At 41.9% G+C, this 12,174-nt stretch overlaps 2 protein-coding genes across 5 annotated transcripts in view; one reads left to right on the top strand and one right to left on the bottom strand.

Annotated features, from left to right (window-relative positions):
* The window catches only part of LUC7L (LUC7 like), a 97,914-nt gene extending 90,496 nt beyond the window's left edge, over positions 1-7,418 (bottom strand). For both annotated transcript variants that reach the window (XM_030211419.1, XM_030211418.1), the window contains exons 1-3: positions 7,291-7,418; positions 6,564-6,658; positions 790-888 (exon numbers count right to left, since the gene is read on the bottom strand). In XM_030211419.1, the coding sequence (XP_030067279.1) occupies positions 790-888; positions 6,564-6,658; positions 7,291-7,351 (255 nt within the window). In that variant the 5' untranslated portion in view covers positions 7,352-7,418. The remainder of the gene's footprint in view (positions 1-789; positions 889-6,563; positions 6,659-7,290) is intronic.
* Positions 7,419-7,473: 55 nt separating this feature from the next.
* MRPL28 (mitochondrial ribosomal protein L28) overlaps positions 7,474-12,174 on the top strand; it is a 75,969-nt gene continuing 71,268 nt past the window's right edge. Inside the window, exon 1 of one of the 3 annotated variants that reach the window (XM_030213030.1) lies at positions 7,474-7,547. The gene's annotated coding sequence lies outside the window, so the exon portion shown is untranslated. Of the gene's footprint in view, positions 7,548-7,649; positions 7,826-12,174 lie in introns of those variants that run through there. The other 2 variants (XM_030213031.1, XM_030213033.1) reach the window with 2 other exon arrangements.

The following is a 12,174-nucleotide window of genomic DNA, read 5'->3' as shown; positions in this document are numbered from 1 at the left end:
GGGCTTCCTCTTATTTGCCGCACTTAAATCACTAGCACAGCTTTGTAAAAGAAGCCCTAACATTTTCAGTTAGGATCCTTTTGCCTGCCACAGAAAGATGTAAGTCCATCATTACAGTATACTCTCAGTCTTCCATCTATTGTCCCAGCCAAAAGAGCTCATAAAACAAAATCTAGTACTGCTAGGAGACTCCATTACTAAATGAATCAACTTGGAATCACAGTTCAAGAGACAGAAAAGCTAAATGCCTCCAGGGGTTCTCAGTAGCAAGAACACAAATCAAATTGTTAGTGACATCAGAGAAGAAAGTAAGGATTATAAAACTGATATTATTCATCATCCAGTAGCAGTATAAAAATATTATAGCAGAAAGTTTTGTTTCCTATAAAAGGCAACACCATTCCTCCATTCGGGTTAGGCAGCAGGCCATTCATTAGCTGGTAAACTAGTGTAAATTACAGTAGATTTTATTTGTTTATTTGTTGCATTTGTATCCCACATTTTCCCACCTATTTGCGGGCTCAGTGTGGCTTACAATAAGACTTGAATAATAGAAATACATTTGTTACAACTAAGTTATGGATTACATTGAACAGAGTTGTGCGAGGCATTCGAATATCATTGGTAGTATAACAATGGGACAACAACATAGAAGCATTAGAAAGAGACAATGGGAAAAAAGGGCATTATTAGGCGCCTAGACATATAGTGTACATAGTTCCGTGGACGAATGTATGGTTGACTGGATAAAGGGATGATGGGTCAGATAATACAGCAATATTAACTTACCGATAGATCAAAACAGTGGTCCTTCTCTTTACTGGCAACCTCATAATCTTTTCTCAGAGCTATGTCATGAATCTTTGCACAACCTCGCAAACCCAAGCGCTGTTGACAAAAACAAGATAAACAAATAGAATAATTTCTGAGGTTAAACACATTTTAAAATTAACAAAAAAAGACATTTCTTGAAGGGGATGCAGCAGGTCGTGTCCATATCGTGGTTTTATAAGTTATTAACTACACAAGAGCGCTCCTTCTTATATGATTTTATAGGAAGCTTGGCCTAAAGACCTTGGTCACCTGTTGTGCTGTTCAGTGGGTCTCCCATTATTTAAACTTATTCTACAGTTGGTTCACCAGGCTGAGCTTCCGGAATGTCATTCTAGGGTACTGCATCAGAACTATTTTTTTGCAGTGCAGGGCCTTTCTTGCAGGTTGTATGGACACTCCTTGATGTCTGAAAGCCATGACCAAGACAATACCTCTGCCCATGATTTGTGGACCTGTTGTCATATTTAGACTTTTTGGGTGGCTCTCAAGTTCTATTTACAGCGCCTTCTTGGCCATTCCCTGCCATTATCGCTGGAGGGTGTCCTTTTGACTCATCTTCCCCCTTTGAGAGCCTGGAGCAGAGGGCAACAATTTTTTTTTTAGGGAAAGCATACAGTTTAGCTCAGAAATGTATTTTGAATCTTTGGTACTGGCGCAACCAACTTCACACTTTAATGATGTGGAAATCATATGGTGCATGTCACTACCCTAAACAACAAAAAGATTTTTTGGCTATTTGGATCCCATACCTATGTCCCCAGTTGCTCATGGCTGGGCTATTAATAGTTTCCGAGAAAGGGGAGTGGTTGGGACCATGGGGGGAGGGGGTTCAGTGTAGGCTTTCCAAATTGGGTTTGAGGGTATACTAGTCCAACCCTTGAACCTTATGTCAAGTTACTGTTCTCGCCTGTTATTTTAGGTGGTGGTGGGGAGGGGTCAGGGTTCTTTCTTATTGTAACTATGTTGAACAGTTTGGTATTGTGTGGCTCTTGATACAAAGATTTGTTCATGAAGGGAGGGGGTGAAAATGTGAAAACTTATGACTGTTTCATGCAGACCTTTTGCTATTTTCTTTCTCACATTCATATTTTGTTTGTATTCTTACTTGCTTGTACTGCCATCAATAAAACAGATTTTAAATTCGAATTAACCAAAAAGGAAATAAAGATATTTTAGGAGCAAGGGAAATGTGTTTCACATCATTGCTTTTTTCTTTTGGCTATTTTGCTACGTATCTTTTGTCAGTTTTCCTTTTTTCTTGGTTTTTACTTTTCATTGCCTCCTTACTTTTCTCTCTCCTACACTATTCATCCCCCCCCCCCCCCCCCAACATTACCTTCCTTCTCAGCTTTTCCTTCCCAGTGCACTCCATTGAGAAGTGATGCATGACCCACCCCTTGATTAATATCAAATGTACATACCACAGCAGTACTTACTACTTAAACACTCTTATGGATCAGTAGCACACACATTAACTGATTTTATAAGCAGCTTTTACTTCAAGTTAATTACTGCCTTTTATCTATCCCTACTCCTCTGTTATGCCATATTTTATCTGTCTATATGTTCCACTTCTACATGCAGAAAGACAAAGCGGGGTTCACACTCTCCACAGCAATCGAACACAACAGAAATAGGGTGGAGAGGGCCCAATGTCAAGAGATCAGTCACCACACACAAGGGTAAGATGCTCCAAAAAGCTTTAATCAGGACCCTGATTAAAGTTTTTTGGAGTATCTTACCCTTGTGTGTGGTGACTGATCTCTTGACATTGGGCCCTCTCCACCCTATTTCTGTTGTGTCCACTTCTATATGCCCATTTGCAGTAAATTAACATATTTACACATATACTGCCGGGCGCACCTAGCATTTTGTGCTAAAATCTAAGTGTATTACATAATAAAGCGTGTAACTTAATTGGCTTAACAAGCTAATCAGCATTTTTAACAGCACTTACGCAATAATGAGCACTAATCGGCAATAATTAGAATTTACGTGCATAACTCGCCAAGTGTATTCTGTAATTAACTGTCTAAATTCTAAAAAGCGCAGTTCAAAAGAGGCATGACCATGGGAGGGAAAATGGGCGTTTTGTGTGCGTTCCCAAACTTACACAGTTATAGAATATGGCACAGTAAATGTAAATCTACGCACTGGGATTTATGCCATGTTTTTATTGGTGTAAATGGAGGCATGTAGTTTTAGATGCTGGGATATCAACTAAGCGTATTCTATACACTGCGCCTAAATCTTATAGAATACGCTTAGGCGGAAATGTTTTCCAAGAGAATTATTATTCGTCAAATGGTTCATACTGTGCTGACACCTTGAATATTATGCCTGTAAATTACAAATACTGTTATGCTTTAATGTTTATTATATGAACATTATCTTGTGTTCCGTAAACACATACTATGCTGATACCCATCATAGTATTAACATGACACATGTTGCCTTTCAAATTTACCTTTCTAGTCTAATTGTATACTACATTGATTTTTGTGCATTTTATCATTGCAACTATAAACTGCCTATGCCCACTTGCACTTGCTGTACACCACCTAAGTGGATTACCTCAAACAAGGGAAAAAAATGTACTAGTCTATTAACATATACACTGCTATAAAATATTGCATAAACTTTTTGCATGAGATTCTTGAAGTTTATACATACAGCCTAAGGGGTATGTCTAATAGGAATGGAAGAGTAGTCTAATGGTTACTGTAATAGCTTGAATTGTGCATGTACTGTCTGGTTATCTGGTCAACGCTGTCTTAACTTATTATTATTATTATTTATTATTTGTTGCATTTGTAACCCACATTTTCCCACCTATTTGCAGGCTCAATGTGGCTTACATAGTACCGTGAGGCGTTACCACCTCTGGTGATGAAACAAATACAGAGTAATGTTAAACAGAATGAGATATATGCGTTACAGACACATTAGAGAATGAGATATATGCGTTACAGACACATTAGAGAATGAGATATATGCGTTACAGACACATTAGAGGAACGAGAGAGGACAAGTTATATAATGTTCGTTGCAAGTTTTGGTTTCGTTGTGTTGCTGAATTCAGGCACTTAAGTTGGGTCAGTAGGGTATGCCTTTTCGAACAGATCTGTCTTTAGTGATTTCCGGAAGTTGAGATGGTCGTGCGTTGTCTTTTTGGCTTTCGGTAATGCGTTCCATAGTTGTGTGCTTATATAGGAGAAGCTGGATCCGTAAACTGATTTGTACTTGAGTCCTTTGCAGCTAGGGTGGTGAAGATTTAGGTATGTTCGTGATGTTCTGATTGTGTTTCTGGTTGGCAGGTCTATGAGGTCAATCATATAACCTGGGGCTTCGCCATAGATAATCTTGTGGACTAGGGTACAGATTTTGAAAGTAATACGTTCTTTGATTGGGAGCCAGTGCAGTTTTTCTCGTAGGGGTTTGGCGCTGTCAAATCGCAATTTTCCAAATATAAGCCTGGCTGCTGTGTTTTGAGCAGTCTGTAGTTTCTTTATGAGTTGTTCTTTGCATCCCGCATAAAGTCCATTGCAGTAGTCAGCATGGCTAAGTATCGATTGTATCAGGTTGCAGAAGGTTGCCCTTGGGAAGAATGGTTTCACGCGTTTAAGTTTCCACATTGAGTGGAACATTTTCTTGATTGTAGAGTTAACTTGGGTGTCGTGTGTAAGGTTTCGGTCGATTGTGACACTAAGGATTTTCAGGCTATCTGAAATGGGGAGGGCATAATCTGGGGTGACTACGTTTGCAGGTGTATTCGTGTTGTATTGTGATTATGAGCCCTTAGCGCCTCCTATACAGGAGGCAGTAAGTGCTCCCTCTTTCATTTTTTTCAGGTAATAAGTGCTAATACACACATTAACACACAACCTAAAAAAAAATCCATTGAAAAAGCCCTATACCCTGAGTGCCCTAGAAATTGACTTAATATGTAGAAAAGTCCCACATTATTTTTTATTTGTTACATTTGTACCCCGCGCTTTCCCACTCATGGCAGGCTCAATGCGGCTTACATGGGGCATACACCAAGCCCATTTCCTACTGCCATTTAGTAGACATATCCCTAAATCTATAAAAATGTGACTGCAAGGTAAGATGTATTGTAGAAAAGCATTAATATCATAGCTATGTTACTTGAATGTTCTAATGTGTGCTTATCAGATAGTATTATATAGTATTATATAATAGTATTATATAATAGTATTATATTGACACTGGACCTCATTTTCAAAGCACTTAGACTACTATCAGGCTTATTTTCAAAAGAGAAGGGCGCCCATCTTTCGACACATATTGGGAGATGGGCGTCCTTCTCCCACGGTCGCCCAAATCAGCATAATCGAAAGCCGATTTTGGGCATCAACTGCTTTCCGTTGCGGGGATGACCAAAGTTCACAGGTGCGTGTCAGAAGTGCAGCAAAGGCGGGACTGGGGCGTGCCTAACACATGGGCGTCCTCGACCAATAATGGAAAAAAGAAGGGCGTCCCTGACGAGCACTTGGGCAACTTTACTTGGTCCATTTTTTCTTACGACCAAGCCTCAAAAGGTGCCCGAACTGACCAGATGACCACCGGAGGGAATCGGGGATGACCTCCCCTTACTCCCCCAGTGGTCACTAACTCCCTCCCATCCTAAAAAAAAAAAAACTTTTTAAATATTTTTTGCTAGCCTCAAATGTCATACCCAGCTCCCTGACAGCAGTATGCACGTCCCTGGAACAGTTTTAGTGGGTGCAGTGCACTTCAGGCAAGCGGACCCAGGCCCATCCCCCCCCACCTTACACTTGTGGTGGTAAATGTGAGCCCTTCAAAACCCACCACAAACCCACTGTACCACATGTAGGTGCCCCCCCTTCACCCTTTAGGGCTATGGTCGTGGTGTACAGTTGTGTGGAGTGGGGGTTTAGGGGCTCAGCAGCCAAGGTAAGGGAGCTATGCACCTGGAAGCAATTTCTGAAGTCCACTGCAGTGCCCCCTAGGGTGCCCAGTTGGTGTCCTGGCATGTCAGGGGGACCAGTGCACTACGAATGCTGTCTCCTCCCACGACCAAATGGCTTGGATTTGGTCGTTTCTGAGATGAGCGCCCTCGGTTTCCATTATGGCCGAAAATCGGGGACGACCATCTCTAAGGTCGACCTACATTTCATGATTTGGGCGTCCCCAACCATATTATCGAAACGAAAGATGGACGGCCATCTTGTTTCGATAATATGGGTTTCTCCCCGCCCCTTCACCGGGATGTCCTGCGAGGACGACCTCAGGAAACCTTGGGCGCCCCTTTCGATTATGCCCCTCCACATAATTTTATAAGTCTAAGTAATTTGAAAATATGCCTTATTGTATTATATCTCTGTTATTTGAATTTCAGTGCTGTTAAATGTGTATATTTTTGATCCTGTTTCATCGTAGTCCTATGATTAAGTTTCAGTTTGCTGTTTTCAAGTTTACCTCATTTATTACATTTATGGTTATACTTGGTCATTTCACTATTTTTAAGTTTGTAACTAAATTTTAAGTTCTATGTTAAACTGTACCTGCTGTACACCGCCTTGGGTGAATATCTTCATAAAGGAAGTTAATAAATCCCAAAAAATAGGCAAAAAATATGATCATAAATATTAACAGAAATAAGCATTACAGTAAGCTATTGAACAATGAACTATAACTACATAGCAGGCATAAATATGATTTAATGTTTATTACAAAGTACTTACTGTTCCTGCCAGAACATCATGTGGACAGCAATCCATGAGAAAGCTCTTACAAACACGATCATCATTAAACTCCACTTTTTCTCCTTCTTTCTCTCCTGTAAATCAGTTTAATATTTCAATAATTAAGATTTAAAAAGAGAAATACTGATGCCTTTGGTGCCAACCCACCTTCTGCAAACCTGCGTGATCTTTAGTAAACAATCACAGCAATTTAGCACAACAGCAGACTCAGAAAAGGATGTAACATTATGGCAGCAGCCAGTGACAGATCCTGGGAACTGCCGTTTGCTCAAGCTGAGACACTAAAGGATGCACATAATAAAACTAGCAGAGAAGGATTTGGATTCTGAGAACTGCCGTCTGCTCAACCTGAGGCTCAGTAGAATAAGCATCATAAAACAGCAGAGGAGGATCGTGAGGCGGGTCCCTATCGAAGAGATAGCGCGGGAAGACCTGAAGCTCGATGAAGAAGGAGGAAGAGACTATGACGGCCGTTATAATACAGAATTAGTAACCTCAAGGGATCATAATGCTAAAGAGGTTATTCCCGAGAATCCCCACTCCTCTGACTTGTGGTAAAATAAAAAAAAATACACCAACGTTATACACTGACAGTTATGCAACAGCTAACGCAGTTATCCATCATGACAGAGCAATGGGAGGACCCCGGTCTCGCTGTCTCCCAAAATATCCCCACATCGCAATTCCGTTATATTCCATCACTCACCATCCCGGTTACTCCCCATCAACTCATCCAACAAAGCCCGCATATGCTCCTGGGCCGACATCTCGAAAATGCGGCAGCGAGCAGGCCTCACTGCGACGCAAAGGAGACTGGGAAAAGGCGCGCGGCATGGCGGGACTCAGGAGACGTACTTTTGCCGCTGAGGCGAATGGGATACTTTGCGCATGCGCTGTGAACCTTCGCAAGTTCGCAGAGAACGACTGGGACTAGTTTAGCGGTTTTTGGTTGCCTCTGTTCCGGTAAGGGTTGTGTACGACTAGCAGTTTATTTTTAGTATTTAACCTTAGTCCGAGCAGAGACTACACAGGTTCCACCTGGGCAACGGTATTTATTTAGTACTGGGTAGGAGGGTAGGATGTCCAAGAATACTTCTTTTTGGAGGTTGGAATACTGAAAGTCAGTGAGAGTTATTCTTGTAGAAATAGTTAACGTTTACGGATATCTCTGTGTCGTTATAAATCTTGATTTCTGGCAGAAAGGTCCGACTTGCAGTTCCACTGTTTTTTGGACTTCAGAGGTAGGGTGTTCAGCTCTTCTCTTCTAGGCAGTCTGTAGGGAAGAGAACTGCTTTTCTGTTGTATCCCCTTCTCTATTGCAGGGGCCAGGAGGGAAGGAAATGGGATTGGATTTGATATACAACCTTTCTGTGAATACAAAGTAGTTTACGTATTATATATAGGTACTTATTATTTTGTACCTGGGGCAATGGAGGTTTAAGTGACCTGCCCAGAATCACAAGAAGGTGGGGGCGGGGCGGCGGAATCGAATAGTTCCGCTGGTCCCAAATTACTGCATTAACTATTAGGCTATACCTCCACGGGACGTGATACCGAAGTAGACATAAAATAGGAAAAGTTATTATAAATTTTAAACTTGTGAGCACCAGTGATAATTTTCAAGGCTTGCATTTCTACTCAGAAGTTTCATACCTATATCATTTCAGTCCTGTATTAAGTCTTATCAAAGGCTTAATTTCTGGTTGAACAGAACAACAATAATGGGGCCACAATTCTATTTGCAGAAATGCTTGTGCTCATGTCTTAGAGCAGTGGTGGGGAACCTGCAGCCTTTTGTGGCTTCTACTGTGACTTAAGTATTATAATCTAGACATATGTTTTTTTGAGTGTCTTTCTCATTTTTATTGATGACATGATCACAGCACAGGTATCAAGTACTGCAACTTTTGTTGTTTCTGAAGGCCCTGCCATCCTGCTTGCCTCTGACATCATTCCCTGTTGCAGTATGGGGGAGGATGTCGGGGCCTTCAACAGCACAGGAATGTGAAGACTCTTCAGTGTATAATGCTGTATAAATTTGCTTTTGCTGTGCTGGAGGAAGGGAAGTATGAAAGGAGGATGGGGAGAACGGAAATGTTTTATTCCATAAAGTTAAAAACTGCAACACAGTTTTACTATGAATATTTTATATTCAGTATCTGAATTGTTAAACCGCAATTATATCGGCTATATTTGTATGGATCATGTGACAGAACAGTGTGTTTTAAACCTGTAAAATTGCCATTATTAACTCTTGATGAAGTGCATTTCTCTAGTTTGGCCAGCAGTGCATGCCTTTTATTTTAGTATTATTTAGTGAAGTGAATCTACAGTACTGTGGGCAGTATACTTTTAAAAATGGTTGACTGGGCTCTGATTGGCCTGGAGTTTGAAATTACCCAGCAGTTGTTGCTGGCTGTTGTTTCAGTCTTAGCCCGGGAGCAGTGGCGTAGCAAGGGCGGGGGGGGGGGCGGTCCGCCCCGGGTGCCAGCACAAGGGGGGTGCCTCTCCCGCTGTTCCCACCCAAAGTCCTCTTCATTCTGCCACCCCTCGCACCCGGTCCCTGCCTTTAAAAACAAACCTTCAAAGCGATGGTGAGGTGCAGCGCCTCGAGTCTGGAGGTAAAAGAAGTGGATCGTCTCATTGGGCCTTCCCTCACTCTGTCCCGCCCTCCTCTGACGCAACTTCCTATTTCCGCAAGGGCGGGACAGAGTGAGGGAAGAGAAGGCCCGATGAGACGATTGACTGCTTTTACCTGCAGACACGAGGCGCTGTTCCTCGCCACTGCTTTGGAGGTTTCTGTTAAAGCAATTCAACTCTGTACTTGGAAGAGGGTGGGTACAATGCTGATTGCTCTCAGCTTTGTTTTCTTTGAAGACAAGCAGGACTAAGTGATGAGAATTTAATCCCTATCTAAGGGCTTCTTTCCAGAAAAAAAAAAAAGGTTATACCAACTCTGTAAATATTGACCCCACTGATGCTGGCAAAATAATTTTTGATAGTCTAAACTGTTTTATATTTTGTATTTTTAGGAAGGTAGGATGCTGCTTGCTGTATATGACTGTTGCCACATAACCCAAAACAACCAAACAGCAAGGCAAACCTGCAAACTCCGTGTCCTTTATTCCTTTTCTTAAATCTGTGCCATCAAAAATAACACAGTATCTAACCTGAAAGAGCAGCATACCATCCACATAGAGCAGACATTTATATACTGGCAAACATAAAGCTTTATGCTCTTGATCTACCAGAATAGGATGTGAAGAAATTCTTCACAGAACAAAAATCTATTTATTAACAGATGAAATATTGGAACTTTTAAATTAAGTTCTAATACATGTATCATACAGTATAAAAAATCACCAATATGCATAAAAAATTATCAAAAATGTAATGAATCATATATAATGGGGATTTTTGAATATTTTATGATGCAATATTTTTAGAAGATAGAGATAACTATATAATATGTAAGCCGCATTGAACCTGCTATGAGTGGGAAAGCGCGGGGTACAAATGTAATAAAATAAAAATAAAGGCAGGCTGCGGGAGGTGGCAGGAAGAGAGGACTTTGGGTGGGAGTAGCGGATTCTGGATGGAGCTGAGGTTAGGCAGGTGGGGACTCAGATGGGAGAAGGGGACTGGGTCTGGGGGACAGATGGGAGAAGGGGCATGGAGCTGAAAGGAACTGGGGTCTGAAAAGGGGGCAGGAGGGAGAATGGGGTCATGCCTGGGGCAGGTGGGAGAATGGATTTGGGGCTGAAAAGGTGAGCAGGTGAGAGAATGGGGCTGGAGCTGAAAAGGGGGTCCTAATGCAAGGCATGTGCATGAAGGGGACTGGAACTGGGAGCTGAAAAAGGGCAGGGGCAGAAACCGTGGGGACTGGGGGCTGAAAAGGGGACAGGGTGAAGTGGCTGGGACTGCAGTTCGGGACTGGTGGGAGAAAAGGGCTGAAACTGGGGACTTGGGGCTGAAGCGGGGACAGGGAGAAGTGGCTGGGGTTGAAACTGGGGACTGATGGGATAGTGGGGCTGGAACTACGGGGCAGAGAGAGAGGGGATAGATCCTGGATGGATGGGGGAGTGAGAGGGAGGGCAGACCCTGGATGAGAGGGAGAGGGAGGGCAGACCCTGGATGGATGGGAGAGGGAGGGCAAATGGTGGATCAAAGGGGCAGAGAGAAAGGGCAGACAGTGGATGGAAGGGGGAGAGAGGGCAGACCGGGTGGATGGAAGGGGCAGAGATAGAGGGCAGATGCTAGATGAAAGGGAGAGAGAGGGCAAATGTGGATGGGAGAGAGAGCAGACTGGATGGAAGGGGCAGGGAGAGAGGGCAGACATTGGGTGGCGGGGACGGGAGAGAGAAGGCTGATGCTGGATGGAAGGAAGACAGTGAAAAGAAGATGAGGAAAGCAGAAACCAGAGACAACAAACTGTAAATAAAATATATATTTTTATTATTTTGCTTTAGGATAAAGTAGTATTGTAGCTGTGTTAATAAATGCTTCTATATAGACCATGGAAATAAGAATCTTTATCGGACTAATTTTAATATATTTTGACTAACTTTCGTAGAACAAAACCCCCTTCCTCAGGTCAGGATAGGATACTGTAACAGCACTATACTGTATTGATCTGAGGAAGGAGGTTTTGACCTCTGAAAGCTAAATGTATTAGTCCAATAAAATGGTGGTATTTTATTTTCTATATTTGTTTTATTTCTATTTGTTAATTTGTAAACTGATTGGTATTGGTTGGTTTTTTTTTTTTTTTCAAATTTACATCTGCTGTCTTTATATTTCGCACAGTACTAGGGGACATTTTCTGTTTCTGTGGTGTTGCATTGTATGCTCAGTCTGGCCTCTTGGGGGTTCAGTTTAATTTTTGTCTAAATAGAAAGTTATTATTGCTTATTCTATAGTGGTTTAGGGTTTATCTGTGTTTGTGAAAAAGACACGGCTTTCAGTTGGCATTGACTGTGCAGGATCGACAATCTGTACTAGTCTGTCTGGTTTTGTTTTACAATAGGTGAATTGATGTTCTAGTGCTCACTTTAGTGTTTAAGATGCTTTCCTTTTCCTTATATGACTCGTAGAAATTACTGCTTATGGTATGGTGGAATTGCTCTAGAGATCCTGAGTGTTTTGTATTCTCAGTATGCCTAGTACTGGATTTTGGAAGGGGGGTGTTAAAAAATGACCGGCCCTGGATGTCAACTACCATAGCTACGCCACTGCCCGGGAGATAAGTGACAGATCTCTTTGCTAAGGCTCGGTGAATTATATGTCCTGATTACCCTCCCAGGTACTGTTTAGATGATATACAAATGTTTAGTGTTGTAATTAATCCATATTTCAGCTACCTGTTATTGTTTGTTGATTGCACTATTTTGTTCCACTGTTTGATTTTTAAACAGTATTTAGTTTGTCTCTCTGTCTGGACTGATAAAGAATCCTGGTGGTTTGTGTGTTGGTTCTGTGAGTGCTTTCTGGGAACTGTGGGGCCACTGGGAGTGTGGCTCTAGTAACCTAGAAATTACTGGGGATAATTGGAGAGCGGGAGACTCGCCCAGAGGCGGTTATGACCCAGTCG

The sequence above is a fragment of the Microcaecilia unicolor genome, chromosome 8, assembly GCF_901765095.1.
Source record: "Microcaecilia unicolor chromosome 8, aMicUni1.1, whole genome shotgun sequence".
NCBI classification, from domain to species: Eukaryota; Metazoa; Chordata; class Amphibia; order Gymnophiona; family Siphonopidae; genus Microcaecilia; species Microcaecilia unicolor.
The sequence above is the reverse complement of the archived record's forward strand: the minus strand, read 5'-3'. Positions and strand labels throughout refer to the sequence as shown.